The 27,931-nt window shown below is 57.1% G+C and overlaps 3 protein-coding genes across 5 annotated transcripts; all 3 read right to left on the reverse strand.

The window, feature by feature from the left end:
- Positions 1 to 199: 199 nt before the first annotated feature.
- On the reverse strand, positions 200 to 10,701 carry SUN2 (Sad1 and UNC84 domain containing 2). Of its 2 annotated transcripts, XM_080393787.1 has the most exons (18): positions 10,590 to 10,700; positions 10,090 to 10,248; positions 9,385 to 9,557; positions 9,093 to 9,227; positions 8,796 to 8,891; positions 8,506 to 8,599; positions 8,225 to 8,295; positions 7,842 to 7,963; positions 7,288 to 7,518; positions 7,125 to 7,202; positions 6,993 to 7,036; positions 6,376 to 6,541; positions 6,062 to 6,289; positions 4,914 to 4,998; positions 4,689 to 4,804; positions 4,333 to 4,500; positions 3,795 to 3,887; positions 200 to 3,678 (listed from the first exon to the last, which is right to left on the reverse strand). In XM_080393787.1, the coding sequence occupies exons 2-18, from the start codon at positions 10,215 to 10,217 to the stop codon at positions 3,565 to 3,567; spliced, it is 2,142 nt and encodes a 713-aa protein (XP_080249913.1). In that variant the 5' UTR covers positions 10,218 to 10,248; positions 10,590 to 10,700; the 3' UTR covers positions 200 to 3,564. The 2 variants fall into 2 exon arrangements, 1 of the variants encoding a protein (XP_080249913.1); XR_013929160.1 differs by lacking the exon at positions 200 to 3,678 and having other exon boundaries at positions 4,333 to 4,496; positions 10,590 to 10,701.
- Positions 10,702 to 10,810: 109 nt separating this feature from the next.
- Positions 10,811 to 22,345, reverse strand: LOC308066472 (extracellular serine/threonine protein kinase FAM20C-like). Its single transcript, XM_080393800.1, has 10 exons — positions 17,505 to 22,345; positions 15,877 to 16,052; positions 15,713 to 15,791; positions 15,122 to 15,214; positions 14,823 to 14,938; positions 14,339 to 14,519; positions 14,104 to 14,213; positions 13,345 to 13,426; positions 13,142 to 13,201; positions 10,811 to 13,056 (listed from the first exon to the last, which is right to left on the reverse strand). The coding sequence occupies exons 1-10, from the start codon at positions 17,972 to 17,974 to the stop codon at positions 12,822 to 12,824; spliced, it is 1,602 nt and encodes a 533-aa protein (XP_080249926.1). The 5' UTR covers positions 17,975 to 22,345; the 3' UTR covers positions 10,811 to 12,821.
- Positions 22,346 to 22,443: 98 nt separating this feature from the next.
- On the reverse strand, positions 22,444 to 27,654 carry DNAL4 (dynein axonemal light chain 4). 2 transcript variants are annotated; one of them, XM_080393829.1, is made up of 4 exons: positions 27,289 to 27,654; positions 25,719 to 25,940; positions 24,753 to 24,836; positions 22,444 to 23,601 (listed from the first exon to the last, which is right to left on the reverse strand). In XM_080393829.1, exons 2-4 carry the CDS (start codon positions 25,788 to 25,790, stop codon positions 23,437 to 23,439), a joined length of 321 nt encoding a protein of 106 aa, XP_080249955.1. In that variant the 5' UTR covers positions 25,791 to 25,940; positions 27,289 to 27,654; the 3' UTR covers positions 22,444 to 23,436. The 2 variants fall into 2 exon arrangements, with proteins under 2 accessions (XP_080249955.1, XP_080249954.1); XM_080393828.1 differs by lacking the exon at positions 27,289 to 27,654 and having other exon boundaries at positions 25,719 to 26,462.
- Between the last annotated feature and the right edge of the window lie 277 nt (positions 27,655 to 27,931).

The following is a 27,931-nucleotide window of genomic DNA, read 5'->3' on the forward strand; positions in this document are numbered from 1 at the left end:
GAACAAGCTTTTCTCTAGGGTGGTCTTCTGGAAGGAGCTGCATGGGCACTCAACAGAAGCCTGCCTCCAGACCATCCTGGATATTAAGATAACAGCATGACCTTCCTCAAGCCCAAGCCCTAGTCATCCCATTTCCTTTTTGCAGCCTTCGGCCTTGCCCACCAGCAAATTCACCTGCAAAACACTCAAAACAGTCACAGCAGTTTTGATATAATTTATTTGTCTTGGTCTTTTTTTTTTCTTTGCATAGGCATAAATTACAATCTGTTGATTAAAAAATAGAATGAACAAAACAGTGCAGCATTTGCAACAGGCTACAGCATCAAATACAAACTCATCTCCTGCCTGTAACCATCTGTTTCTGCAGGGCTAATTCATAACACATGTGTAGGGCAAACTGAGGAGGGAAATGGGAGTAAATAAGGGAAATCTGCTCTGACAGCTGTTTCATGTTTCTCCTGCCTCACCAGGCTCATCTGCATCAGCACTAGGATTAAGTACCCCTGGGCACACATGCTGAAGCAGCAGTTTAATGTGCCCTCTTTTTCTTGGCAGCTCAGATAAGTGTTGCAGAAATGCTGCAAGCTGCTGCTGGAGAGGCAGCTGGCCAGGCGCTTCTGTGTGGGTGCTCAGGCTGCAGCCCTGCACCAATGCAGCATTTGGGGGCTGAGAAACTGCACATAGCCTCAGCATGCCTTTCCGGGATCCTCAGCAGTCAGCACGGCGAGGCCTCCAAAACCAGCACTATCCCTTAAAGAAGGGCATAAACCCCCAGGGTGACCTCCTCTCACTGGTATCTCCGGGGGTTTTTACCTCAGAACAGCAGAAACTTTCACCTCCCAGGGACAGGGCAAGCTTGTCCTGTAAAGCCAGATGCTCCCCACCCCACAGCCAGCAAGTTAACACCCCCTCGGAAGGGGCAGAGACCCTGCTCCAACTCCATTCTCAGGAAAAGAGGTCACTCTTTCCCACTCTCACCAGTGTGCCTGATGTACTATAAAAACATTTTTTCTTGGGCAAAGACCCCATCTACCCTGGCAGCCAGGGAGCCAGAAAGGACATTAAAAAAGGAGGTTTTCCAGCCTCATGGTTACGGCATTTGCTCCAGCAGCCAGAGAAGCCCTGGGGAAGGGGGAGAGCTTAATCACTGCTCTCTCTTTATCATTCAATTAAATACAGGAGCTACTCTGCTGAGCCTGGGACAGGTCCAGGCGTACATAAAAGCAGAACTCTATGTGCACAGGGTACTCGTGGACATGACTCCAAGGCAAGCACACAGCTGTAGACAAGTTTAAAATAACTTTGGCTATTGCTGCCAAGAATTAAGACTACACTCAGTATAGGAGAGAATTTATCATCACTGGATCTGGCGGCAGGACTGCTTTTTCCCAGGAGCAGGGCCTCCCAGCTCTGCAGAGGGTTACATGGAGTAACTTAACTTGTTAGAGAGGGGGCTGCATCCTTTGGGCTTGCTTTCCTTGCTTGGAGTAAGCAGACCCCTCCAGAAAGGACACGCTGCCATCATACTCATCCCCTGGGGCTGGTACTGAGGAGCTCAGGGCTCAGCACACATCAGGGCACGATGAAGGGAGACACTTCTTCAGCCCCTTTTCTCTATGCCCCTTGCCCTACAGTGCTTCAAGCAGGGAAGAACAGAACGGGTATCAATTCATGGTGCCCCGCCTGTGCCCAGGAAAGGACAGTCCCAGGGAAAGGACGATGCCAGCATCAGACGGGGCTGAAATGCTAAAGATGAGCCCTTTAGCTTTTCTTTCAACAAAACACAAGACAAATGTGGAGGCTGTATAATGCCACCCAAGGACATAAGCCAAACTAAAGCGTGATGCAGGCAGCCAGGAGGTGAGGCAGCCAGATGGCCCTGGCACTCCTCAGCCTGGGGAAGGTCCCTGTGCACCCTGCCTGCAGCGCCCTGCCACGGCTCCCCCCCAGCGGTACCGGCAGGATCTACGTGCCCGCTGCAGGCAGAACGCCCCATCCTGCTCTGGCACAGTCCTCTGCAGCCCAGGGCTCAGGGAACCAAGCTATGCCAGGGAGGAGGCAGGAGGGAAAGGGAACCCTTCCAAGGGAAAGGAGGTCAGCCTGTGCCAGCCATCTGCCATCAGGGATCGGGAGGTGATGGAGACAGCCCTGAGCGCTGCAGGTAGGGGGAGGCCCTGTTGCTCCCCAAGGTGCAGAAGCATGCTGGCACCTGCAGGCCCTGGGGATTGCCCCATCTCCCACCCAAGAGACCACTGAGGCACAGAGGGATTCATGCCAAGCACTGGGGCAGCAGCTCCTGCTTGCTGCCAAGTCGCCTATGTACAGATGCAGCCGCGGGCAAGGGGCCGCAGCCATGCGTTGCAGTCTCGGAGGGCACCTCCGGAGCAAGGGAAGGCAGGAATGCCTCTGGCACCCTGCCAAGCAGCAGTCCAAGGTCCAGAGGACCTTGCCTCCCAGGTCCAGCTACTAAGCCACCAACAACTCTAGGCCCATATTTTAAACAGCTCTGCTCATCTTATTCTAGCTTATCCTACTGTGTGCACTATTCGCCTACTAAACAAAGCTCTAGCCCTCTGCATCTAAGCCACTCGCCCAAGTGGCACCATGTAACATTCTCTGGTTAAGTAGAAATTGCATGGAAAAAGTCTCCCCCTCACCCCACCCCCCTTTGTTACTACAAAAAAAATAATCCCAAACACCCCAACTGGAAAATAACTCCTCCCCACCCCCCCACCTTCCCCCCACTTAAGACAAAAAACAACTCAAAAGGGAAGCAGGCAACAGGAGTTTTCAATAGCATCATCAACCCTAATACCATGGAGCCGGGGGCCCGATGGCATTGCCGAGACCCACCACAGCCGCTGGCAGCGGGAGCGCTCAAGCAGATGGGCAGCGGCACCAGGGCAGGCTCCGCCACCAACACACGCTGAATTTCTCCCCTCCTGCTGTCCTAAACCGTTAGTTTTACATTAATACTTCATTAATACTGCCTTATTTCCCCTCTGCCAGCCCAGCATTGGAGGTCTGAAGATTTTCACTTGAACCATCACCGAGGCGGGAGGAGTGGCCCCACGTGGAGGGGGGCCACTCGCTGGCCATGACTGGTGGCTCCTACCTACTCCCGTGGCACTGAGCTGGTCAGCGCAGTCCCATATACCCTATCACGCCCAAGCCTGCATGAAGCACATTGCAAAGTTACGTACCCCTTTCCCCAAGCCCCAGCGACGCTCCGCACACCATCAGAAAGGAGCAGACAGACAGGGATGAGGGGCTGCGCAGACCCGATAAAAAATTAGCTTAAAAAGTTAAAACGTCCAATACGCACAGAAAACAAGCCAGGCTGCGCTAGGACCCACGTGGGATGCTCTTGCCTCGCCACCCCAGTCCTTGGACGAGTGAAAGCTTCACCCCTTAAACGCCAGCTCTTCTCCTCCCCCGAGGGGAGCAGCTCCCCAGGGCAGCGGCTGGCACATCCCAGGATTTCTACGTGCAAAGCAGCGAACCAGACGAATCCCCTCCTGCTGTCAGCCCGGCAGCATCCTCGTCCCTCGCAGGAGCCGGGGGTCAGTGCACTGGCTCCCCGTGCACGCGGAAGCGGTAGATGCAGGTGTATTTGGGGTGGCCCCAATTGCTCAGCACCCGGAGCTCCACCAGCTGGTATGTGCCCACAGCGTTGCCCTTGGGGAGAGGAGGAAGGAAAAACACCTGAGCCTTTGAGAACTCTCACAGGCTCAAAGACCCCACAAGCCCCATTTTCTTCTTGGGGTCAGGTGCTCTGACAGCAAAGCACTTACCTCCAAGTAAAACGTTTGGATGGGGTCACCATCATGGTTGTAGGTGAACTGCCCAAGGAGAAGACCCTCATCCTCTCCCTCCTCCTTCAAGCCCTACAGAGGGACAGGGAAGCAGAAAGGGAAAACAGAGGCGATCAGACAGGGAGACCAGAGACAATGACTGCACCCAGGGCAGAAGCGGGAGACAGAAGCAGGCACGCTTGGCCCCTGCTCCTGCTCTTCCAGGCCAAGAGAGACAAACAGGGCCAGGGGCCAGTGGGGAGGGATGGGGCAGGGGGAGAAGACCGAAAGTTAGACCTACTCGATTGCCTCTCTCCCAGTGTCACCCAAAATGCTTCCTGAAGCCCAGTGCTCTCCCTCTCCTACCCCCCCCCAGTACTGCTTCTTCCTCCTCTTCAGGATAAGACCAGCCCCCCCGAGTACTTCACAGCCAGGTGTGGGGCTCACCAGCCCTCCCTCCCCATGCCCTTCTCCACCATGGCACCCTCCCACCACATCCCCCCCCAGTCCTCCCTCCAGTCTGGGCAAGGGCACTCACATAAACAGCGAAATCCTTGGGGGCACTGGGAATGGTCCCCTGGGGCGAGAGGGCTTTCGGGATGTGCTCCAGTGTCACGGCTGTGGGGCGGATGATGCTGGAGAGGCGGATGACAGCAAAGCCCTGAGACCCACGAAATGCCCAGCAGTTCCCAGGGTTGACATCTGGCTACGAACACAGGAGCAAGACACCAGCAATGTTATCACCATCAGTGACATTTTTCTCCTCCATCCCAACATCAGCCTGGCCGCTTGCTTAGAGTGACAGCAAGAGCCCAATAAAACCCACCAAGCCCACGTGAGAACCAGCCTGGCTGGTCCTCCCTGTCAGCGGGGTCTCGCCCCGTCGGTGCCCACCTGCAGGATGACACGGGGGGACTGTGAGTGGAACCACAGGGGGATGCCAAACAAGCTCAGCAGTGCCGTCTGTGTCTCATAGGTCTCTGAGCAGCGGGTGTTGATGACGCTGGCCCCTGGCATGGAGAGGGGAGGACAGCAGATAAGCTGGGTGCCAGCACCCTGTGGTCCCCTCCCCAGGATGGCTGGCTCATCCAGGGTGGGCAAGTCTCCCCCACCACCCACCTGCTGACTCTAGGGCGTAGTCAACCATCCCCACGCGGTCCTCACTGTAGCGCTTCAGGGCCTGGTCCACGATAAGATGCACTTGCTGCGGCAGGAGCAGAGGGCACAAGATGGGCGAAGGGCCAGGGCAGGCATCCTGCTCCCCACCCGCCTCCACCCTGCAGGGACAGAGAGGGCGCAAGGACCTTCCCACAGAACAGCCAGGGGATGAATCACCGTGGCAAAAATGAGAGGACACGCATTTGGCTGGGAAGCCTCATCAGAGGTTGCTAAAAATACTCCAGACGAGAGGAGCTGTGCAATGAAAGGGCAGCACCCAGGCAGGCTGGGCTCCCTCATCCCCATCCGGAAAGAGGGGTTGGCCCCAGGGGAGGAGGGGTATTCCCCCAGTGGGTACCAGGCAACCTGACAGCCCACCCAGTCCTCCCCAGCATCATCTGCTGGCTCCTCCTGCCCCAACCTGCAGGATCAACGAGAGCTCTGCGCATCTGGAAAAGGGAGAGCAGGCCAGAGCATGCCTCTGGAGCCAAACCCAGCCCCAGGAGCTGGGACCCTGCACCACCACTGTGGATCTAAACTTTATGGCATGCATGAAGCTTGCACAGACTGTAGGGCCTGCTAATCCCAGCTTGATCCCTCCCTCCACTACCTCCGCAGGGAATTGCCAGCAACTTCTTCCAAAGCAAGAAGGCTCATTTTTTCCCTTGGTGTCATTTTGCTGAAATGCTTTGTCCCAAATGACTCTGCAGCACTGCTGGAGGACAAGGGTAAGCAAGATGCTCAACCCATGGAAACCTCACTAGCACCTGCCCCACCTTCTGATGCTTGAGCAGAAACTTGGATTTTAAGACAGCCACAGCCTCACAGGCACGGGGATTTGGCCACCTGCGACCTCTTCTGGGGCAGGGTGCAGGCACAGCCCAGGACAGGCTGGCAACAGAGAAGGGATGAAGGAGTTTCAGGGATGCTCTTGCCAGCTGTGATCGGGGCCCAAGATCGATGTCCCAGCTGTAATGGCTGTCCTTACAGCTCTGCCATCTGCCAGGCATGTGTGCCAGCCCCACCCCAGCATACACACAGTGGGGCACAGCCCCCAGTTCCACACCTGTGGTCACCATCATGTCCCTGGGGCTCAGGCCAGCACTCACCTCCTCTGTCACCCCCGCAGTCCCTGCCTGCTGCAGGGCCACTCCAATACCGGCCTGAGCATCCCGTGCTGACAGCCTCCGGTCTTCTAAGACTTTGGCCAGGATCTTGTGTTCCAGGGCCTGGAGCTCCGCTTGCAAGTCTTCATGCTGGAGAATGAGGCCAGCGGCACCATCCCGCCGGGACCGTGACAGGAACTGACTGACCCACGCCGGGAACTGCGTTTCCACCTGAAACAGTGGGGACAGAGCTCAGCCCTGGGGCAGGCATCCTCATGCCTCCCTCTGCCAAACAGGGTGAGGATTGGAGGACTCACATCAGCCCGCACCGCCTTCAGTTGCTCCAGCATCCCCTCCACGTTCTTCCCCATCACCTCCTGGTCCGACTTGAGACCTGCCAGCTCCCTCCTCAGCGCTGCCACCTCCTGCTCCAGCTCACCCATCTCCTGCTGGAAGCTCCCTTGCAGGCTCTCCTGCGCTGAGCTGTGCCGGGAGAAAGGCAACAAAACTTCACGCTAACAGTCCCAACTCCCCTCTGCAATTTGGGGGAGGAGGTTCATCCCCCATCACCTGCTCCAAACTGTTTCAATTCCTATGGCAATGACCTTTTCTACTGCATCCTGCGGGAAAGCATCCCCAGCTTGCTCCTTGGCTGAAGGGCCACAGTCCTCACAGCGATGCAAAATGATGGTGGCAAAGGTCATTTGCTGCAACTGCCTTTTGAGCCCTGCCACCCACCAGAGCACTTTCTTGCCGACATACTTGCATATCCATCCCTCCTCTCCCCCGCCAAGACCGTAGCACTCAACCTCTCCTTTGCCTCAAACAGACTAGACCTGGAAACCCCTCCTAAGCCTCGCCGTGGGGATTTCACCCTGCTACCTGCCTGCCCCTAACAGAGCAGCGGCATCTCTGCCCTGGCAGCCAGCGTTACCTCTGCCACTTCGAGTTCAGCTCCATCAAGCGTGCCTCCATCTCCTGCCAGGAGAAGGGGAAGCTGTGAGACCTATGATGCCAGTGGTGAGGATGTCCCTGCCCAGGTACCACCACACGCTCACCCCCTTACCAAAGAGGCTTGTGCCATCTTCCCCAGGCGCTCGTCTAAATCCCTCTGCACCTGAGTTCGGAGGGCATCCAGCTCACCCTGCAGGGTGAGAGGAAACATGGGGGAACATCAGAGTCCAAACCCACACGCACCCAAGTCCCCATGTGCCCCTCATGCCCCTCACCTGGAGGTGGCTGGTCATGTCAGTGCGGAGATGGTCCTTCAGCCCTGTATCCCGGCGGCTCATCAGTCCCTCCAGCAATGCCAAGACGTCCCCTGAGGGCGGCTCTCCCCCTGCTGCCACCGCTGCCGCCCCCCGCTGCAGCTCCCACCGTGACACCTCAGCCTCCAGTGCCTCAAAGCGCTTCTCCAGGGCCTGGAAGCGAGCCAGGAGCCGGTGCTCCCCCCGAAGCCCCTGCAGTGGCAAAGGCAGGGCACAATGCAGCCCCCACAGGGAGCTGGGTACCACCTGCTCCACAGGGATCCCAGTGAAAGAGGACCTAGGCCACCTGGTCCCCAGCGTCAGTGGCACTTTATTCATCTGCTGCTTCCCAGCAGCCAGCAGATATTGGTCCTGCTCCATTCCTGGGACACCCCCAGAGTGAGATGGCGACAAGCTGGGGGAGACATCTCCACCAACCCCCAGCACCTCCCCATCCCCTGGAAGGGCTCTTTCAGACATAGAACACACTGTCCCAGCTCTCGCTGCAAGTCACCTGGGCCACCGCCATGCCTTACCTGGTCCAGTGCGGTCAGGTCCCCTGCTCCAGGCACAGAGGAGGAAAGCTTTCCAGCTCCCCACCACGAGAAGGTGGGGAGGCTGAATGTCGACAGCCCGTATGGGTAGAAGTACCATGCTCCTGAGCAATCAGGGGGACGAGATGGTTAAAAAGGCAAGCCAGTGATGGGCGACAGCAGGGGACAGGGCGGACATGCAGAGGCACAGCCATATCAGCATCACCTGGTGTTACCAGGAAGCCCCAGCACAAGGGTGCAGATGCACCAGGGTACAAGGAGCTATAAGCACTGAGCTTAGGGCCATCCCATCCCCCACGTACAGCAGTGGGATGCTCTGCACTGCCCCAGACATCAGGGCAACAGATTGAGCCAGGCCAACTCACCGTAGGCAGCAATGGCAAGGAGCAGGAGGAGCAGCAGCAGAAGCAGGGACCTCTTCAGCCATGGGTAGCGCCTGGAGCACAAAGAGGTGCCTGTAGGACTGCAGCCACCTTCCCCCCTGCAGTGCTCCTCTGGATGGGGGCAGAGGGGAAGCAAAGCCCAACCGGGCTCTGGCACAAGATGCCCACCCCACCATGCTGGGCTCTGTGGGGCAGCCCCTCTCTGAGATCCTGCAGGTTTTCCCCAGGCCTCCCCCACCCTGCTGTCCTGCCACCACACTCACCTAGAGAAGGGGACGCCACCTGTGTGGGGAGCTGTGCCGGTGAGGCGGTGCCAGGCAGCTGCCAGTCCTGAGAACAGCCACCCCACGAACCGAACTGCCAGGAGAGAAACCAAGCCTCAGGCAGAGTCCAACAGATGATCCCTCCATCCCAGGGGATGCTCCCACAGAGGGGGATAAAACCCCTCTACCCAAGCAAGGAGCAGCACACATGGCACACGGAGAACAGAGATGCTGACAGGAGAAAGGTGCTGCTAGAGCCCCCCCACCCCCACCCCCAGTCCTCCACTCACCTGGGGAGGTGAGCACCTGCCAGAGGAAGGAGCCTACTCGAGAGGCTGCGGTCCTCAGCCCCGACCCAGAGCTACTCTGGCCAGAGTAAAGTTGACCTGGAAAGGAAGAAGCGAGGCAGTAAGTCACTAAAACAGAGTCTGTGCCCCTGTGCATTGCCCAGGGCAAAAGCTTTGCACAGGGGGTGGCATGCAAAGGGGGCTGGGAGCACCCTGGGCACAGCCAGGCCCTGGGCTGGTCCCCTTGAGGACATCTCCTCCAGCACCCCTGCCACTGCAGAGAGGCTGGTGCATCCCTACCTGCGTAGTCGTCTTCCGAGGAGTACCCAGACGAAGAGGCGTAGGTGTCATACATCTTGCTCTCCAACAGCCCATTGATCTTGCTGGACTCTGTGTCCCCTATGCCTCTTCTCCTCCTGCTGGAAAGCTCCCCACCTGGCCCCAAAACAGCATCCCCCTGAGAAACCACTCACCACCACCCCTCACAGGGGACAACCTCATCGGCTAGCCTGGGGGGCCTGCCCCAACGCCCCCCCCCCCCCCCGATGCCCAGGGGGGTCCCCAGCTGCCGTGGGAGGGAGGACGGGCTCACCCCAGTATGTGCTGCTGTCCAGGGCATCGTCCAGCACAGAGCTGCCCAGGGCGGTGAGGCCCCGGCTGCCCCCCAGGTAGGACTCGCTCACCAGGGACTCGCTGTAGTAGGAGGTTTGGGTGCCCGGGGAGGGAGAGAGGCGCTTGGTGCTGCTCGATTTCCTCCTGATCGTCCTGCCGAGGGCGAGAACGGGCCCATCGGCCCCGGGCGGTTACGGGGTGGGGTCACAGAGCACCCGGGGAATTCACAACCACCCCTCGGCCGCATCACTTCCCTTTGCCGCCCCCCCCCCCCCCCCCGTACCAGATGGCAGCAGGTTTCAGGGTGCAACCACCGCTTGCGAAAGGCCCCCCCGCCCCTGCCGGGGCTGCTGCCGCCGCTTCCGCTCGCGCTGCTGCGGTTTTCCGGCCCGCGCTCGCAGCGCAGCTCCCGCCGGCGGTACCCGGTGGCGGCCGCCTGCACCGGGGCGGGAGGGCGCGGGGGGGGGGTAGACGGCGCCTTTACCAGGGCGGGGTCGCAGCCAGTGCCAGGGTGGCTGTGCCCACACGCAGCGAGTTACCGAGTTTGCTGTCACACTCCCTGCCGCGAGCCGCCCTGCCGCGCCCCCCCGGTCCCCCCGGAAGGCGGCCGGTCCGCGGCGCGGGATGGAGCGCCCCGGCCGCGCTCGGGACGAGGGGGTCCCGCCCGGCCCCCCAACCCACCGACCTGCCGGTGCTCTCCTTGAAGGGGAGCTGTTGGCCCCCCAGCAGAGAGCTGCCGCTGCTGCTGGTCGTGGCATCGTCGTCCCCGGGGTAATAGCGCGTGGTGATGAGACGCTGGCTGCGGCGGGACATGGCGGCGGCGGCAGCGGGTATCACGGTACACCTGGGGAGCCGGGAACAGAGGGAAGTGTCAGTGCAAGGAGACCCCAGCACGCACCAAAAACCCCTCCCGCGCAGGCGGCCGTGGCGTGCCCGGTGCGGCCGGGGGCGCTACGAGCCCGCCGAGGGGCGTCTGCCGGCCCGGGCCATCCCCCCACCGCCGCGGAGCCACCGCCGCCGCCTCCCCTTATAGGGTCACGGCCACGGCCACGGCCGCCTCCGCTCCGCCGGCACCCGCCCGACGGCAGGGCCCCTGCCCCACCGAGCCCCCGCGCCCGGCGCGAGCCGTGCCTCCCGCCCCCCGCAAACCCGCCGCGCCCGCGCCACCGCCCCACGCCAACCCACCGGCGAGCCACGCAGCGCAGGGCGGCCGCCCGCAACGCCGCTCCCGGCCGCCGCCGCCGCTGCGCTCCCTTTTGTTGTGCAGGGGAAGCGGCCCCGGCCCCGCCCCCCGCCCGCCCCGCCTCGCGGCACCGCGCGCGCGCCGACGGGGGGGCCGCTACCCCCGGGCCTCTAGGGGCCTCCTCGATATGCCAGTATTATTATTATTATTATTATTATTATTATTATTTTGTTATTACTGTCATTTTCATATTTTATTTTATTTTGCTTTATTTATCTCATTTTTATCATCCCCCCTGGGGCGGCCGACGGGGAGAGCCCACCCCCACCTCCCGGTTGCCCACGGGGAGCCGAACGCCTGAGCCTGGGAGGTGTGTTCCCCGCCGCCCCAGGGCCAAGGGCAGCCCCCGGGCTGGTCCCACGGGTGATGCAGGGCCAAAATGGGGGCTCCCAGCTGCAGAGCTGCGCCCCGGGCCCGGCCCCCTCTGGGTTTTGGTGGGACAGACGGTTTGCCAGCCCCGGTGGGTTGGTAAATAGCCGGCACCCGCCGCGCCGCCGGGGCGGCAGCAGGGCCGAACCCGTCCCCGCGGCACGGGCAGCGCCGCTCGACGCCCCGGTGCCCACGCGCTACCAGCGCCGCCGCGACCGGGCCGGCGGGTTCTGCTGCTCCTCGGGCACCCCGGTACCATCCCGCTCCCCCCGCAGGCGGCCGGGCCGGCTCGGCAGCGGGGTGCGAGCCAAACCCGGCGGCTCCCGTGGGACCTTGAACTTGCAGCGGCGCAGCCGGGACCTTGTGCAAACTCACCGGGCTGAGAAAACAGCCGCCCGCCCACGGCCCGGGCCCGAGCCTGACAGCGCCCTGGAAAGGGATTTTCCCGGGGGGGCTCAGCGAGGAGAGGGGAACCGGCCACCCGTGTCCGGACGCAGCTGTGGGGCTGTGTCTGTGGGGCACAGGGCAGGAACAGCCTCGCCAGCCAGCGCCGTGGAGGCAAAAAGTCACTGGTGGCGGGAGTCAAACATCATGGAGCTGGCAGGAGGGGAGTAACCTGTTGCGGAACAGCCCTGAAACCTTTTCCTCCCTGTGCCGGGGTTTGGTGCAGCAGCCAGGGCAGCAGCAGGACATGCTGCCAGCGTCGGGGGCGGGGGGGCACGTCACAACAAACCCCAATTCAGAGTCCCCAGCCCTGTTGTGTAACGTGGACAGATCCTCTTTGTCTCGCTTCTGGTTTTTTTCTCTCTCCCTTTCGAGCCCATTTTTTGTTCCGGCCTAAATCTCCGCCTGGCTTTTCCAGGGCAGCTCTGTCTCCCGCTGCGCCAGCCGCCCTTTTTCACCCTTTCCTGCGGCTTCCCATCGCTCTGTGGGTGACTGGCTGGGCCAAGGACATCTCCCCGGTGGCACCCTTATCTCTGGCCATGCAGATGCCAGCCCTGTGCGCCATCCTGGGGACACTGGCGGTAGCCTTAGCAATGGCACCTGCCCCAGCTGACGTAACCCTGCTGTGGATTAACCTCCCTGGGAGGCTCAGGGGATAAGCTGGGTGCTGAGCCACCAGGCACTAAATAGGGTGCGTGGCTCTGGGTCAATCTGTCCCCTCCTGAGAGCCACTTTTTTGGGCAGGGAGGGAGCCAGCAGCGGTTCCCAGGGGATTTGGGGGGATGCTGTGGGTGGAAGTGGTGTTTGTGTCCCCTTGCTGCAACCCCAGTGCTGCAGCAGAGGTGGCGATGCCGGAGCTGTGGAGGTTTTCAGGTGGGTGTGGGAGGAGCGGGGCAGGGACAAGTGGCAGGTGTCTGGGAGCTTGTGCCTCAGTTTCCCCACATTGGCAGTGGGAAGCCTCAGCTCTCTTTTTGGGGATCATTGCTGTGCTGGGGAGGGCTGGGGCAGCAGGAGCTTGCCAGCTCCTTGAGTTTGGCAGCTCTTGCTGGACAAAACCAGGAGAAATCCCCACCCTTTCCTAAAAGGCTTTGGGGAGCTGAAGCAACACATCCAGGCACACAAGGACAAGCCAGGTGGGGGAAATCTCAGCTTGTGTCTTCTCCACTAGGCCAACCTTTTTTATTCAAACACCCTCCCTACACTGGCTATCCTTACAGCCCGCTTTCCTAGCACATGGCACCGCCGGCTCTGGCGCTGCTGAAAGCCAAAGCTACACAGAATCAAGAGCTGCATGCCAGTCCCCACAACACCCTTGGCAGCGCACCAAGACACCCCAACTTAGTGGGGCACCAAGCCCTCCATCACAGCCGGGACCCCACGTCATCCACCAGCACCTCATCTGGGTGGGCTGCCCTGGCCAGGCAGCGTCCCACCACCACCAGCACCTTCCCCAGGCGACGGTCCAGCGCCTGCAGGTGGGGCTCGGCCAGGATGGGGGCCAGGGGGTCGGTGGCCAGCGCCTCCTGCAGCAGGTCACTCAGGCGGTAGGGCTGAGTGGCCAGCAGCTGCAGCCGCAGGTAGGTTGACTTCTTGATGCTGACAAAGATAAGGAGGGAGAGGTTTCAACCTGGGGACCCCCACCCCAATGGCAGCTCTGGGGTGGGCAGCAGCAGCCCCTTACCTGCAGCATTGCTGGAGGGGAGCCAGGATGGACAGTTCATCACGTGAGTGTGTACCAAAGCTGGGGGGAGAAGCCCACCGGTGGGTGTCAGGGTGGCATCACCCCATGGTTCAGAGCCCAGCTTGGGGTGCGTTTTGGCAAGACTCATGGTCTCCCCCGGCCCCTTTGACAGGATTGCAGCCTCCCCCTCCCCCCCGCTTTACCCACGGCCGTTGTCCAGGTGGAGCAGAAAAGTGTCGTTCCCAAATTTCTCAAAGGTCTCGTAGTGGTGCCGGTCCATGTTGCCTGCAGTGAAGCAAAACATTTGCCATCGACTGGTGGGCTGGGAGGTGGGAGCAGGGACACAGAGCACCCTCCTGGTGCAAGACTGATACTCAGGGGCTGGTGACAAGGTCTGAGGGCAGCTCTGAGGCGCCCGTCCGGTGGCCGTGGCCATAGGGGGGACACAAGCGGAGCCTCCAGGGCCTCCAAGCCCCTTTTCAACCCAGCAGCCCCATGGAGGGACAACAGCAGCAAATGGAGCAGAAGTAACTGCAAAGACATGGCTGGGTGGCCAGGGACGAGGCGGGAAGCTCTCCAAGTCAGATAATGACGGGGGACAGCACAGGGGAGAAGGAGCTGCCCCAAGGATGGGAGAGGCAGCACGAGCCCCTGGGAGCATCGCTGCCAGCCCCAGCTCTCCAGGGGCTGCACATGGGAGCTTGCCAGGAGGTGTTTCCTGTGCCTGGGCTGTTCAGCTGGGATCTCCCTGGCATCTCTGGTGTTTGAGCTTCTGCCTGGGATGTGCCCTAACCGCATAGCCCTTTGCTTTCACTCTGGGTAAGAGCGCAGCTCTCTGCAGCCCAAGCAACGGTTTGGCCAACAAACTTCATGGGATGTAGAGCCATGGGACATGGAGCCATTTGGGCCTCTTGGTCCCGAGGGGCCCCCCCAGCCCCCAGCGCCGGCACGGCAGGGCTCACCCATAAGGAAATCGAGGACTGTCATGTCGATGAGGTCAAGGAGGCGATGGCCCCTGTTGTAGGGCGGCGTCTCTCGCACCTGAGTGCAGTAGTTGGGGTTCAGCTCCCACCTGCAGGCAGAGGCCAGGGTGAGGGACAGGGCTGTGAGGAAAGCTGTAGGGTGGTCTGCTCCCACCCCATGGCTCTGCTGCTCCATGCCCGCTATGCCCCCCGTGCTCCCCGTGCCCCGGCTCACTCAGCCTTCTTGCTCTTGTGGTAGGAGCGGCGCCAGGGGCTGCGCCAGGAGCGGCGCTTGGCCAAGGTCTTGTCAGGCAGCAGGGCGGCCATGGAACCCTCCAGAAGGTCCGGCTTACCGCAGAGGGCGTGCTCAGTGGAGCAGTAGTAGGAGCACTCCCCGTAGAAGCAGACGTTGCCCGCTGGCCATGGGGACAAAGCAAAGGTTGACGAACAGCAGGAAGGTAACGAGCCCTCTACTCCCATACAGGGTGGTCCAGCTGGGTGAGGATGCCCCATGTGCTGTGGCCACGTGCCACCAGCAACGCAATGGCAAGGAAGGCCTTGAGGAGCAGAGCTCCGTGGCAGGGGACCCGTTGGGAGCTGGAGCAGTCTACAAAGGGATAGTTTGCCCTGATGCAGGGGGAGACAGGGCAGGAGCAGCCAGCTCCAGGTGAGCTCCATGCGGGTGGCTGCAGGAGAGGATGGATGGCATGAAAACTCACCTGGGGAGATGAAGAAAGTCTTGGCCAGTTTCTTGTCCGTGGTGATGTCACGAATCTCTTTTGTTATATTGACCAAACGGCCAGAAACTGGGGGGATTCGCCGGAAATCCAGGATCCTGAAACACAGAACTCAGAACCATTTCTTGCCGATCCTGGATGTTTTTCACAGCAAGTTATTAAAATCACCATGAGATGCACGTATCCCTTGCAACAGAAGGGAAGAGGTGGGATGAAGGAGGAATTTCTCTGCCACTTTGCTGTCCTGGGAGGGAAAATTTGGATGCAAAGCTTGTGCTCACCTGTCCAGGTGGAAGGCTGCAATCTCTGCATTGTGCCGCTCAAAGTCTGAGAAGTAGAAGACATCAATGGGGGTCTCCTGGTCCCGGGTCTGCCTGGGAAAAGAGGGGAGGGTGGTGGCAATGCCCATAGACAGGGTCACCCCAAGGCTGGTTTGGCTCCAAACCACCCCTCACCTTATGCCCCCAGTGCTACTGGAGACACAGCCAGACCCAGTCTCCTCCAGTCACTCCCTGCCGGGTGCGGCACCGAACCCCCCAGCCAGGCCCCCATGCACCCCCTGCTCCCAACCCAAGGGCTGGGAAGCCCTCATGAACTGGAGTCCTCGATAGTCCTCATGGACCATCTTCTTCTTTCCACCACTGGAGGTCACTACCCCATCACAAGCTGCGCCCAGCCTGCTGCAAGCACCACCAAGGACGGAGAGGGGAAGGGGACCATCCCGCTCCCCTAGGTTTTGGGGTAAGGGGGCTCAAGCGAGGTAGCAAATGAAGCACATCTCCATTTTTCCCCTCATGGTCTCCTCCAGCCGCTCCTCGCCGCCTAATGGGACCACGTGTGGGAGGTACGGGGTTGTCCCCCACTCTACTTACTTCATTGGCTTGAAGAGGGCCTGCCCATAATTCGGGAATGTCATGATGAGCTTGAGCTGGGTCCCGCCGGACTTCTGGACTGAAAGGTGCCACATTGGTATGAGGGAGGCAGGCAGCAGGCAGGGGCAGGGGTGTGGGCAGGGGTGCAGGCAGGGAAGTGGTACCCGAGCTGACGATCCTCTTTGTGGCCAAATCCCGGAGCAGGGTGGGCATCAGGGGGTCCTGGCGAGGGTACAGCTCATAGCGGTTGATGCCAACGTGGAATTTCAGCCAGGTAGGATAGGTGTCGTAGGCCGTCTTCCCTGTCGGGAGGAGCGTCTCGGCTTTACTGCTGCTGACCCTGCAGCCCGACAGCCACCACCACCCCAACAACAACGACAGTGTTTAGTCGGGACTGGACGGGCCCCACGTCCTCAGGCCCTTCCTGGGAGCTGGCTCATGGAGGGTGAGGCAGGGGAAAGGCCCAGCACAAGCCCTGGATGGTGGTGAAAACCCCTGCCCTGAGTGTCCTCCTTGGGGCTCCTGGCACCTGGGCAGATCCCACCCATGGCTGGTGGCTGGGAAGACCCGCTAGCAGAGCCAGAGGGGGCTCAGTGTCTTCCCCTGCATCCCCCATGGAAAATCCCCCAGCTGATCCTGTTTCTCTCATCCGTGCCTTTATTTCCCTGCTGGAGCAGCTCGTCTCATGGATTTTGCCCAAGAGATTAGCTCCCAGGAATACACACACACATCCATAAAACGGGTGGAGGAGCAAGGGCTTCCAAGCCATCACCAGCACTGACCTGAAATCCCACCCTCACCATCCAGTTCCCCTTGGATGGGTTTATTGTGCACCCCTGACTTCCCTGGAAGGATGAGTTTGGGCTAGCACTATCCCTGTCTCTGTGCGTCCTGCAAATTTGCATTTTGCTGGCATTCAGGGTGGGGGTCCTGGGGGTATCTTCCATTCCTCTGTACCAGCACCCACAGGCACTGCAATGGGACAGTCCAGCCCAGGGCATCTATAATGCAAATTCGTATCTCTCTCTAGGAAAATGCAGACTGTGCCCCAATTACATCAAACCAGACCCATCTCCCATGGCTACCCAACGGGTGAGGTGGTCCTCAGAGGCAAATGCCCATCTGTGGTAACCAGCTCTTAAACCAGCTTTTATTCTCTCCCAGCTTTAGCAGCCACCGTGTTTGGAAGGTGTGCTTTCCGTAAGGAAGCTGCTATGTGGTATCAACACTAAAGCTTTTAATATCTTCCCTCCTAATTAGAGGTTAGTAGTCCAGTGATAAAAATAGGCAGCCAGCAACAGTGAGCTCACCATAAAGCTGAAACTAAAGAGGTCAGACAATGTCCTGCGAAATGCAGGATGGGAACGGTCTCATGGTTAGAGGTAACCTATATTGCAGGCTTTGCATCTCCAACCGTGTCAGGAGAGGGGAACAAAACCGGTTAGCAGTCTGGAGTGGGGACTTCCTCATATACATAAAGGCAAACCAAAGGCTAGTCTGCATTGGGGAAGGAAAGGAGACGAGGAGATCAACTAAAAGATACCCTGCATAATTCTATGAATAATTCAAGTCTCCTTTGACTTCACCATGTGCTACAGGCTCCCAGGGAGCAGCCTAGAAATTCTGGGCTAAGAGAGGATTTGAGGCACAAGAAGAGCGTGCTCAGCAATTGGGGCCCCTCTCGGGTAGGGTGCTGATCTACGCAGGGAAATGATGTGTTTGGTTGCTGCCACTTGTCCCCTCAAACCCACATATCCCTCAAAAGCAAGCCAGGGCTGAGCTCACTCCTCACCATTCGTCGCTCCCGCTGCTGTGCAGGCTGAACTTCTCCATGGAGTTGACAACAAAAAGCTTGTCTTTCTCTGTCACCTTCGGGATTGGGATGTTGTAAAGAGGGTGCTCAAAGAGTGCCGCCAGCTTTGATCCCTTGGTCTGCCCCTCTCTGTGCTGGTGTGGGACCCCTGGCCCTCCAGCCCTTGCATGCAGTCCTGCTCCCTGTGGCTGGGAGCTTTTCTCCAAGGAGCCGTTGCTGCCACTGAAATCCTGAAGGATTCGCAGGCTCAGCTTTTTGGGGCTGGCCAGCATGGGGCTGCCTGATAGGACACCCGAGGCTTTTGGTGCTTTTGCATTGCAGCCGCAGGCCTTGTGGGCTGCAGGGAGAGCCAAGTCCATCGCCAGGTGTACCAGGAGGGCCAAGAGCAGGAGAAAGAGGAGGCTGACTTTAAATTTCCTTTGGAAAAGCGTTTGCAGCCGGCAACGCATCCTTCCTTGGCCGAGATGCTCAGCGAGAGGTGGGCACCCACCCAGGGCTAAAAGACGGTTGGTGCAGCCACAGCCTCTGTGCAAAAATAGGAGTGAGGCGTCCTGGATTTAGAGCATTGCAGCAAAAGAGCAACCAGTGCAAGGGCAGAGTTGCAGGAAAGATCTGTCACCACGGCACCTCAAGGGGTGACACCACTGGGCTGACAGCAGGACGGGGCAGGAGGTTGCAATGGGATTTATCAGTGCTGATAAGGAGCAAGCTAGCACCACCAAGGTTAGCGTGAACGACAGGGCAAGTTCCAAATCAATAGCCACAAAGCTGGCTTGGGGACAACGGTGACTGCAGATAACCCCCACGCTGTCCCATCTCTCTATGCTGTCACCTGCACAGGGCTGCAGAACATTTCTTTGTATACAGGGCATTAAGGCAGTTCTGCTCTCCTGCAGCACCCACCGGGCCCAGCACCACTCAGCCCAGTTCCCCATGTCCATCACATCCACACACTCATAGCCCAGGAGAGTTTTTCTCCTGCTGCTCCGCTAGAACAATTTTACCACTCTCCCCCATCTATTCAAAATCACTTGTACTCAACCCCCCTTTCAAAAACCACTCAAATTAGGTAAAACGAAGGAGAGGTGAGTATCAGCATTAATAGGAGGGAAAAATACGGGCTGGCAGTGTACGGAAGGGATGCCAGGCAGGTGAGGTTCATGGGCAGGGATGCTCCCAGGGCCTCTGAAGCAGGCAGGGGAGGCAAGCAGGCAGGAGTGAGGATGCTGCCTGCTGCCTCGGGCATCAGCACAAAGGGACAGAAGACCCCACCAAGTGTTGGGGAAGAACTAGCAGCTTATGGAAGGGCAGGACAGCCCATTTTTGCAAGAAATTCACTTTTCCAGTGACATCCATGGACACAGAGCTGAGCTGCATGGGCAGAACCAGTTGATGACTTGTAGGGGGAGACCTTTGGATTTGTTAAGGGACAGAGAAGCACAGAACCACCTGCAACAAGGTTGGTGGCTTAGACACAGAGTCTAGAGTGATGTTTTTCCTCTTTTCTATTTCCCAAAGGATGCAGAGGGCGTGTGAAATCCCATACATCACATGGTCCTTCCTCGCTGTGTAATGTACCAGCAGCCAGCTTGGACATCCTCGCTCCAAGCCAGGGAGGGTAAGATGAGTGGCAGACATAAGGGGGTACGCTGGAGACCGTCTCCCCTGCTGGCATCCCTGCACTACCCTCTCACTCGCGCTGGCCTCTCTGCACCATCCCGTGCCAGCTCTGTCAGTCCTGGGCTCGGCCCCCTCCCAGGTGGTACAGCAAGAACGCGGTGCTCCTGATGTTCTTGGCTCACCGTGTCCCACAGCACTACAGTTGCCTGGAAACCGCCTTCGGCTGACACCATCAGCCGCCCCAGATTCAGCCCTGCGTTCCCTTCCCGTGCCTTGCGCTAACAAGATGGCTGGTGGAAGCCAGGGCGAACAGGGAGGAGGAGGAGGACAGCTTTCCAGCCTGGTTGGCGAGCTTGAAGCCCTGCAGAAGGAGCCGGGCGGAGAGGAGCAGATGGCTTCCCCAGGGAAGGGAACACACTGCTCCGGGAGGTTTGCTGGATCCAGTCTGGATGTACGGTTTGGAAAGAAGGCGCCTAGGAGGAGCTGTAGCTGGAACACAGGATCGTTAGGTCATTGCTTAGTGAAAAAATACACCAACAAAACCCACGTGCTAACCACTCTCGTCAAAGGAGCTGGGCTCGGCTCCCAAGGCAGGGCCACAGATTTCTTTATTCCAGAGCCAGCCCTGGGAGACTGAGGGGAGAGGGAGACACCCTCCTCCTTTCAGTGCCCCAAACTGGGTTGGGGAGGACTGATACCTCCACATCCTAGAGGTGAACAGGGACCCTAGGGGCTGAAGCCACCCTACTGACGGGCAGTCCCTCCCCAGGCTAGGGGAACTTGCAATCCTACCCCTGCCCTGATTTAGCATCCCATTGGAAAGTGGAGGCAGGGGCATTAGGTGGGGCACTTGCCCACTTAGGACTTCAATGCTGACATTAAATATTTACCAAAAGATTTTTCAGCGAGTCAGACATGAGCCCACAGCAACGGGGAAGAGCTGGAGAGCTTCAAAGCCTGCCCCGATCGCCTGACAGCACGTCGACTTGCTTTGTTGCCATGACATCATCTCAGAGAAGCAGTTGAGTTTGCACCTCTTTCTTCCCATCTCCCCCCTCCAGCTCTTCCTCCATCTTCCCAGCGCCTTCCCCCTGCGTCACAGCAGGTTCGAGTCACCCTTGGGGGGGAGGAGGAGCCGTACATCCGGAGACATTTCCACTGCTGGCACCAAGTCAGGACTCCCCGGCAGCTGATAATGATGCTGCCCATCTCCCCTCGGTGGGGAGGGATGAAGTCACGAAGCACAGCCCTCTGAGATGGGCGGATAGGAAGGGTCACTGGCTGGCACTGATGCATCACCCTGTGTTTTTCATCTCGTTTTCTACATCTGACTCAGCCTGATGCTTTGATGGGTAATGGCAGCAAGATGCAGGGGACAGGAGATGAGAGGGAGAGGAGAACACAATAGCGAGCCACCTGTTGCCAGCTTCCCCAGCTTTCTGCTGAAAATTTGTAAAGTAAAAATCCTTCAGCAAGAGACTGCAGCTTTATAGCCAAAAGCATCTAGGCCCTAGAGGCTCCAAAGCATCATCCACAGAGGGGTCTCTGGCAAGAAAACACAGGACAAGGGGCCATCTCTGATCCATGAACTGTAGTCCCCGTAAAATTACAGGCATGCCCAAAAATGTGCCAGTTCCACAGCAAAAGGGGGGTGGAAGTCTTTCTCCTAACACACAAGGGCCAGCACAGCATGGCTCCACTTGCAACGGGCAGGAAAATTGATCTGTCTTATTGAACTCTTGCCTTGGAGCAGGGGCCTTCACATCCAGCTGAATTTTGGGAGGTTGAGGTTTGTGGTTTTGCATACAGTGCCAATGACGGGTATGCACACCAGCTAAAATGGGTTGGCTCCTTCGTGGTAACTTCTTGAGGGAAAGCTGTGACATTTGGAAACAAAACCAGCTTGCTGCTGCCCTGTAACCTACCTTGCACTTACCTTGGGGGAGTTACAGTGCGGGACCTGACTTGCTGCAAATTCACACCTAGCTCTCACCTCACTCTGTTTGCACATGCACACTGATGCTTCGAGAAGGTTGAGGAGCAGTCAGCGTTCACTTATTGCCCATGCAGGTCATGGAGACATTAGCTTTGGTCAGCTGGCAGACAGAGAGATAACAAACTGGCAGCGAGGCCAAAAGATTGTGTGTTGAGGTAAGCAGCTCCCTGTGATCATCTGCAGGTTACCACGACCCTGCAGAGATGCCTGTGACCAGCACATCTGTGCATATGCACACAGCAGTTAATTATTCATTAGTGTTAAAGAGGCACAATTACAACAACTATAGTATGGCTGAAGGTATCATCATGCTCCAATGCAGAGCACTGCAAAGACACTGGCTTTACCTTTTCCTCTGAACCTAGAGGAGACAGAAAGCTGTGGAAGAGAAAATTAATCTTTTCCACCTGCAGAAACTGCCAGTCAACAGTGCTATCTTCATGTAAAGGCAGCCAGCTGGAGCAAGCAGAGCAACCACACCAAGCTCAAAGGATTTGGACTCTTCTACACTGCACAGCAATCCTGCCACTGTGGTCTGCCACACAGAGCAGGTATCGTGATACCAACTACCTTATGATACCAGTTGTGTTCCCCCTACCCTGCAATTCCTTTCCACCTGATCAATAAGGAATTATATGAGAGGACATCAGGCCTAGCCAGCACAGATGGTCCAAATTTGAAATAATTTCTGGTTGTCTTCGTATTACTCTAATTCCTGGCTTACAGAAGAGCTCCTGATGAAGATAAAACGGAGGCAGGACATCTCTAGCATCACACTGAGGTTCAGAGAAGGGACAAAAGGATTTGTAAGACCCTCCACAGGCACTAACGCAGAAAGGTCCTTCAGACTTGAACTATGGGCCAGAGTGTGGCCTCTCACAAAACATGAGGTGCCAGCAGTACTGCTGGTGAGGTGCTGAGAAAGTCTGAAAATCAAGGAAGCCACACATATGAGACCCCAAAGGTCAGAGCAGGGGCATACTGGCTGGGCAGAGGACACAGGAACACTCCCTTGCTGCTACTGCTTAGACAGCTGTGTGGACTGATGACTTTGGTCAGCAGCGCTGAGGGCCTGGCAACCTTCCTCAGCATCACGGCTTGCACTGGTGAAAGGAACTGAATAGGGAGGATGACCACGTCTCTGGTACCTATGAGTCACCTGGTCACACAACATGCAGGATGGAGACTTGTCAGTGTCCCCCACCTGAGCGATACCATTGCTTACTTACTTCTGTGTTTCCTGAACTACTTTTCCTTCTTGTGATCCACTTTGAGATTTTCATTTTAGAACACACAGAAAAGGACATTTTACTAAATTTTTATTGTAAAAACAGTTCCCCAGATTTATATAAATAAGCCATATACGTAACATACAATTACGTTCATTCCATCCTCCAACACTGACAGCTTTAAAAAATGAAACAGACTAAAAGAATGCAAGTCCAAAAAGACGTTAGGTTTGTGATGACCAAGTGATATCTCACATGGAGCCTCTACCAGCCTCCAAACAAGATGCTGAAAGTACACAGCACTTACAACACCCCCAAGAACTGACAGGGAGGCATTCGAGCCTTATGAAGAGTTCTCACCCACTCCCCAGGCGTCGTCAGCTGCCTGTGTTTTCATGCTATCTCAGTATGTGGTGGGTGAGAAAGGAGGGGGCAGTTTGCATAGCAACCTCCTACACCCAGGCAGCTCAGCTGTTGTGCCCTCCCAAAAGAAATGGGGAAGGGCGAGCTCAGTCTGCCTCCATGGGGACCCTTGGCACCGCCAGTTCTGCACGGACATCTTAAAAGCGAGGGGGAAAGAAGATATTCTCAGCATTCAGAGAGAGGAGAAACAGGTGCCGGTCAGAGCCATACCACATGGTAGCAGGGAAGGCAGAGAAGAGAGGGCACGACGTGGAACAAGTGGGAGGATAAAAACCCCGTAGGGTTAGATAGCACCTTTTCTCTTTTGCTTCCCCCTCCTAGCGTTGCTACACGGCTCTGCAGCGTGTCGTGAGATACCTACACCCCATCTCCTTCCTGCTTCGGCTCAACCACCCCAGAAAGAGCCACAGACAGATGAGAAATCCTATAAGCAAGGACAGGACAGCTTAGCAAGTTTATACATACACATGCACCAACTATATGTATCCCATGGAACTGTTAAGTCAGTATGAAAAAAAAATCTTGATGTTTAACTATTAAAAAAAAAAGCCCCACCTCCAGATTGTACAAAACTGTCAAGAGAAGGAAGAAATCTCTTGAATGCAGCGTACAAGAAATCTCTTGTATGGGACCCCGCCAGACGTCAGGAGCACTTCCAGACACACACAGCCAGGCTGCCACCAAAGAACATGTACAGCAGATTCTTCACCTCGTGAGTGATCTCAAAGCCAAAACCTTCCCCAATCACCACATGCCAGGAGGACCCAAATTTCTTGTCCATCATCTCTTTGATCATCTTGGCAGCACTCTGCAGAATGTTAAGGAGGAGAGCATAGGGTAAGACAGAGCAAGGAGTGAGTTTTTATGCAAACATCCCCCTAGTCATCTTCTCCCTTTAATACAACTACTCAAGTCATGGGCAACAGGCTATAGCAGCTGCACTTCAGGAACTGGGACCTCCCCAGAGCTACACCCAAGGGTAAAACAGGTCTTTGTGTTTTCATCAGCCTCTGACACAGCAGCTAGGAGAAATTATAAAGAACTGCATCTAGCAATCACTTCTCTCGTTCACACAGTCTGAAGCAAGAATTCTGATTTAGATGCTGATTGAGTTATGCTGGGTGTAGTGAGCATGAGAGAAGATTCAGGTCACTAAGCTGTGACTATTTTTACAGGAGTCCATATTTTCTTTTACTCCAGCTAATTACCAAAACACTGAAACTAGGCTAACTTTTAAAAGGCTTGCTTCTCCCAGATCACACCCTGCTTGATCTAAAAAAAGGAGAGGAAGATTTTGCAGTGACATGCAGCGTCTCAGGTAGGATGGGACAGAAGGAATCTCTGGCTTTGTATCTTTGCCTTGCTCCAACACAAAACTGCTCTGGCAACAGGCAGCCCGTGCCCTGCCCAAGAAGCAAGGTGTGTTTTCCTTTATCGTTGGTTCTCAAAGTTAAGGGCAACCTTTCTAAAGACTGTAACTTTTACATCACTCCCCCATTTATATGGTCTCAAGTAATTTCATTCAAGAGGCTGAAAGCTGAGAGGGAACACTTAACAGACTGTACCTAAAGGTTCAAAGACTTTACTGTACTCATCCCCAAAACAGGAGTCTCCACACAGTGCTGAACCAAGCCCTCAGGACACAGAACATTTTATGAACAGAGTAGAAGCATGTCACAGGCAAGGCAGGATCAGGAAGGCGTAACAGTCTGGGAGGCAGCATCGCTACTAATCTCTGCTTCCTGCAGGAAAGCAAAGTGCTAGTATGGATCTTGCTGACAAAAGGAACTGAATCCAACATCTAGCCGAGCTCTTTGCTGCCTCCTACCCTTGTTCAGTGCAGAGAGTAATAGGATGTCAGGATTTGACTCTACTCTGCCCTGCACCCTTAGCCCTGCTCCTGCAGGTTTCCTGAGCCACAGCAACTGAAGACTGACCATTTTGGGATTTGGCTAGTACCTCGTTGTTGGTGGCGTATTTCTCACATGCCGTAACGCACAGCTCCATGGCCTCTACACGCATCTCCTCTGGCATGTCAGTGTGCTGGAAAGAGCAAACAAACAAGAGGAACGAAGCAGAAAAATAAGAGCTAGACACAAGACAACAGTAAGTAGCTGTTACTTTTGCACAGACTATAGCAGGGGTCTAGACTGCTGGGTATGGGCAAAAGGCAGCTAGTCCCTGCAACTTTTAATGCTTGCTTCAAGGTGGGGGGCATCACCAACAACAGGGGCCTGTCCATACACCAAGCATTTCCACTGTTTCAGAGAACAGTAAATAGGAAAATGGCTTACTGCATTACAAGTGCCCCTTTGCACCAGCAATGCAGAATTCTTCTCTACCTAACATTAAGACTAGCACTAAGTAAGCACAGCTTAAAGGAGAAGATAGATACATTTGTCGGTTTTTCTGTAAAAATAAGTTGTAAGATGAAGGGAAAGCATGTTAATGCTGCTCCAATCACAGTCCTTAATTATTGCTGTAAGCATAACAAAGTCTAAATTACACGGACTTTTCTTTCTGTTCCGCTGGCTGGCTGGCTGACAAGGTCTCTTACTCCAGCTCCTCTAGGATAAAAAGCAAGCTGCATCCACAACACAGGAGAAGGCTCCAAAGGCAGCATGTTCATTCTATTAGACAACCACTTTGCCCCAGGCTTCCCCTGGCTAACTTGAGGGGAGAGGGACAGGGCAGCACAGTACACAGAACAGACAGGGGACACAATGGTGCTAATCAATTTCTCTGACAGAGGTCAAGGACAGGGAGAAAGCAGCAGTGATGACCAGGATCCCTCCACAGGACCACCGGTACATTCTCACAGCAGCTACTCAGTGGGAGAAATTCTAGTTTGGAAGGTTGGTAAGAACGAATGTAGAATTTCTTGTCTGTAACACTGGTAAATGCGTAATCCATCCCTCTTCTTACCCTAATCAGTGGAAAGCTGTGAAGTCTTTTATAGTCAGCTTCCTCCTTTTTCCCCTCCCCGGTGTCTGCCATGGTACTTCCACAGTGACCCCGGGAAGGGGCAGAGGGGATGGCCTGGAGCTCAGCAAGGTGCTGCGGCACAGGCAGCTGAGAGGAACACAGCTCTGTGAACACAGGCAGAGCAGCTTCAGCAGGAGGGGAAAATTTCCAGCTCAGAGGACACTGCTTGAACAAAAACAAACATGAAAGAGAAAGAAAGCTTTGAATTAAAATGGAAGGCCAATAAAATTATTATGAGAATATTGTCCTATCCTGCTTACTTGCTGTTTCTCAGTACCATCTTCACAAGTCATGCACTTAAGAGCGTTATCTTACAGACCATTAATGCAAACAAATTTTAAAAACTTATCATTTTCCACAAACAAGGCTTCAAGAGCACAGCACTTCCCAGAAGCACCAATCGACATGGAGGAAAAAGCCAAGTAACGGTACAGCTTCCAACAACGGAAGGGAGAACAATACATCAGCCATTATGTCTATTGATTAATTCCTAAAAGATTCTCCCAGGACACTATTATCTGCGAGACTTTCAAACTGCGTATGACAAGCAAAGAGTAAGAGTATTTTAGGAACAGGATCAGTGTACATGTCTGGACGGAAATGCTTAACAGGAACATCTTGGTCTGGTTTGTACATTTGCTCCTCATATCCCTGAACATTTGTCAGCTGGGGAGGACCATATGGGGAAATGCTGGACTGTGCTTCTGGGCCTAATTACCAGCCAGCCTCATCTTGGGCAATGCAGAGGCACAGCACCATCTGACTGGCAGGTTCAGAACATTTCACCACAGTCTTCCCTCTGGTTCTTTCATCCAGAACAAACCACCTTCCTCTCCCACCTAAAGGATGCAAGGGTGATCTCACATTAAGGGGAAAACAAAACACGGTGCCAGGCAACACCACACAGACAAAGCATTTATGCAGAGTGTGTACAGCTGCTGGCTAAAGCAGAGTCTAAAAGATGACCAGCTTTCACACAAGGACCACGGGACCTGTAGATGTCCCCACAACAGCCTCCACAGGACAGAACCTCCACCTGACTGGCACCGGCCTCCCGCAGCGGGCCAAACCCCGGGAGCTACTTCAACACCCAGCCTGCCGCCGGCAGGTGCTCAGGGCCGTAGGCCGCCGGGGGTGCCCCCACGGGCCAGCGGCGGTTTCCCTGGGCAGAAGCCGCTGACAGACGGTTGCGCCGGTTAGAAGAGGGGGGCAGCCCGCCAGCCGTGAGCCCGGAAGGCCACGCCACAGCCCCGGCCGGAGGTGGGGGGCAAGGATCGGAGCCACCGGGCACGGCAAGGCCAAGCTCCCTCCGCGGCACAACCAAGGGCTGCGGGACGGGACGGGGGAGCGCCGGAACACGGCCTGAGCGGGCCGCACACCCTCAGCGGCCCCCTTACGCCAGCCCGCTGCCCTCAGCCCCAGGAGAGGGAACGAGGAGGGAAAGGGCTCAGCGAGCAGCCCCGGGCAGAGCAGGGGGAAGAGGACGAGGGGGCTCCGGGCCTGGCCTCACCTGCGCCGCCACCGCAGCCCGCGCCGCTGCCCAAGCACCGGTTGCTAAGGAAGACCCGTGACTTGTCGTAGCAACGGGCGCAGGAAGTCCCGCCCACCTCGCTGTCCATTGGATGCGAGGGAGCCGCCCGGCGTGTCTGATTGGCTGTCTGCCTCGCGGGTGACGGCGCGGGGGCTTGGGGCGGCGGCGGGGACGGCAGGGTGGCCGTGGGGCGCCTGTCCTGCGCCGCCCCGCCCCCCGCCCCGCGGCCCGGTGCCTGTGGCAGCAGTGCGGGAGGGCCCGGGGCTGCGGGGGCGGCACCGCGGGGGGCCTCGTGAAACAGCCCGGCCATAGCGAGTGGAAAGGGTCCGGGACCCCGGTCCTGCGTGGCCGCAGGAGCCACAGCTGTGCTCCGCGAGTGGCGGGGCGGGCCCTGTGCCCACCCCCTTCGAGGGCCGCCGCCGGCGCCGGTCAGGAGCTGCTGGGAGGGGGGGCCGTCTGCCGGCGGCGACGAGGAGCCTTGTCTCCCTTGGCCGGGCTCGGCAAAGGGGCTTCCAGGGGACTCTCGGCCTTCCCGCCTTTTCCAAGGTTCCGGGGTGGGTTTTGGCAGGGCAGGCTGCAGGGGTGGGCTCTGAGCTGCACCCGCTGCCGGATCGCCAGGTAT

The sequence above is a fragment of the Falco punctatus genome (genome assembly GCF_963210335.1).
Source record: "Falco punctatus genome assembly, chromosome: 6".
Lineage (NCBI taxonomy): Eukaryota > Metazoa > Chordata > Aves > Falconiformes > Falconidae > Falco > Falco punctatus.

Bases quoted from the DNA above. Each gene is read 5' to 3' on its own strand.
- SUN2 (XM_080393787.1), bottom strand. From the start codon at position 10,217: ATGTCCCGCCGCAGCCAGCGTCTCATCACCACGCGCTATTACCCCGGG. The intron at 9,558-10,089 runs GTCGGTGGGTTG...CGCCCTCGGCAG, and splicing joins TTCAAGGAGAGCACCGGCAG to GACGATCAGGAGGAAATCGA. The intron at 4,999-6,061 runs GTGAGTGCTGGC...CTCCTGCCGCAG, and splicing joins CTGCGGGGGTGACAGAGGAG to CAAGTGCATCTTATCGTGGA.
- DNAL4 (XM_080393829.1), bottom strand. From the start codon at position 25,790: ATGGCAGACACCGGGGAGGGGAAAAAGGAGGAAGCTGACTATAAAAGA. The intron at 24,837-25,718 runs GTAAGAAGAGGG...TGCTCTTTCCAG, and splicing joins ACAGCTTTCCACTGATTAGG to CACACTGACATGCCAGAGGA. The intron at 23,602-24,752 runs GTACTAGCCAAA...AACATTCTGCAG, and splicing joins AATACGCCACCAACAACGAG to AGTGCTGCCAAGATGATCAA.
- LOC308066472 (XM_080393800.1), bottom strand. From the start codon at position 17,974: ATGCGTTGCCGGCTGCAAACGCTTTTCCAAAGGAAATTTAAAGTCAGC. The intron at 16,053-17,504 runs GTGAGGAGTGAG...GTCGGGCTGCAG, and splicing joins AGCAGCGGGAGCGACGAATG to GGTCAGCAGCAGTAAAGCCG. The intron at 14,520-14,822 runs GTGAGTTTTCAT...CCCCATGGCCAG, and splicing joins GACTTTCTTCATCTCCCCAG to CGGGCAACGTCTGCTTCTAC.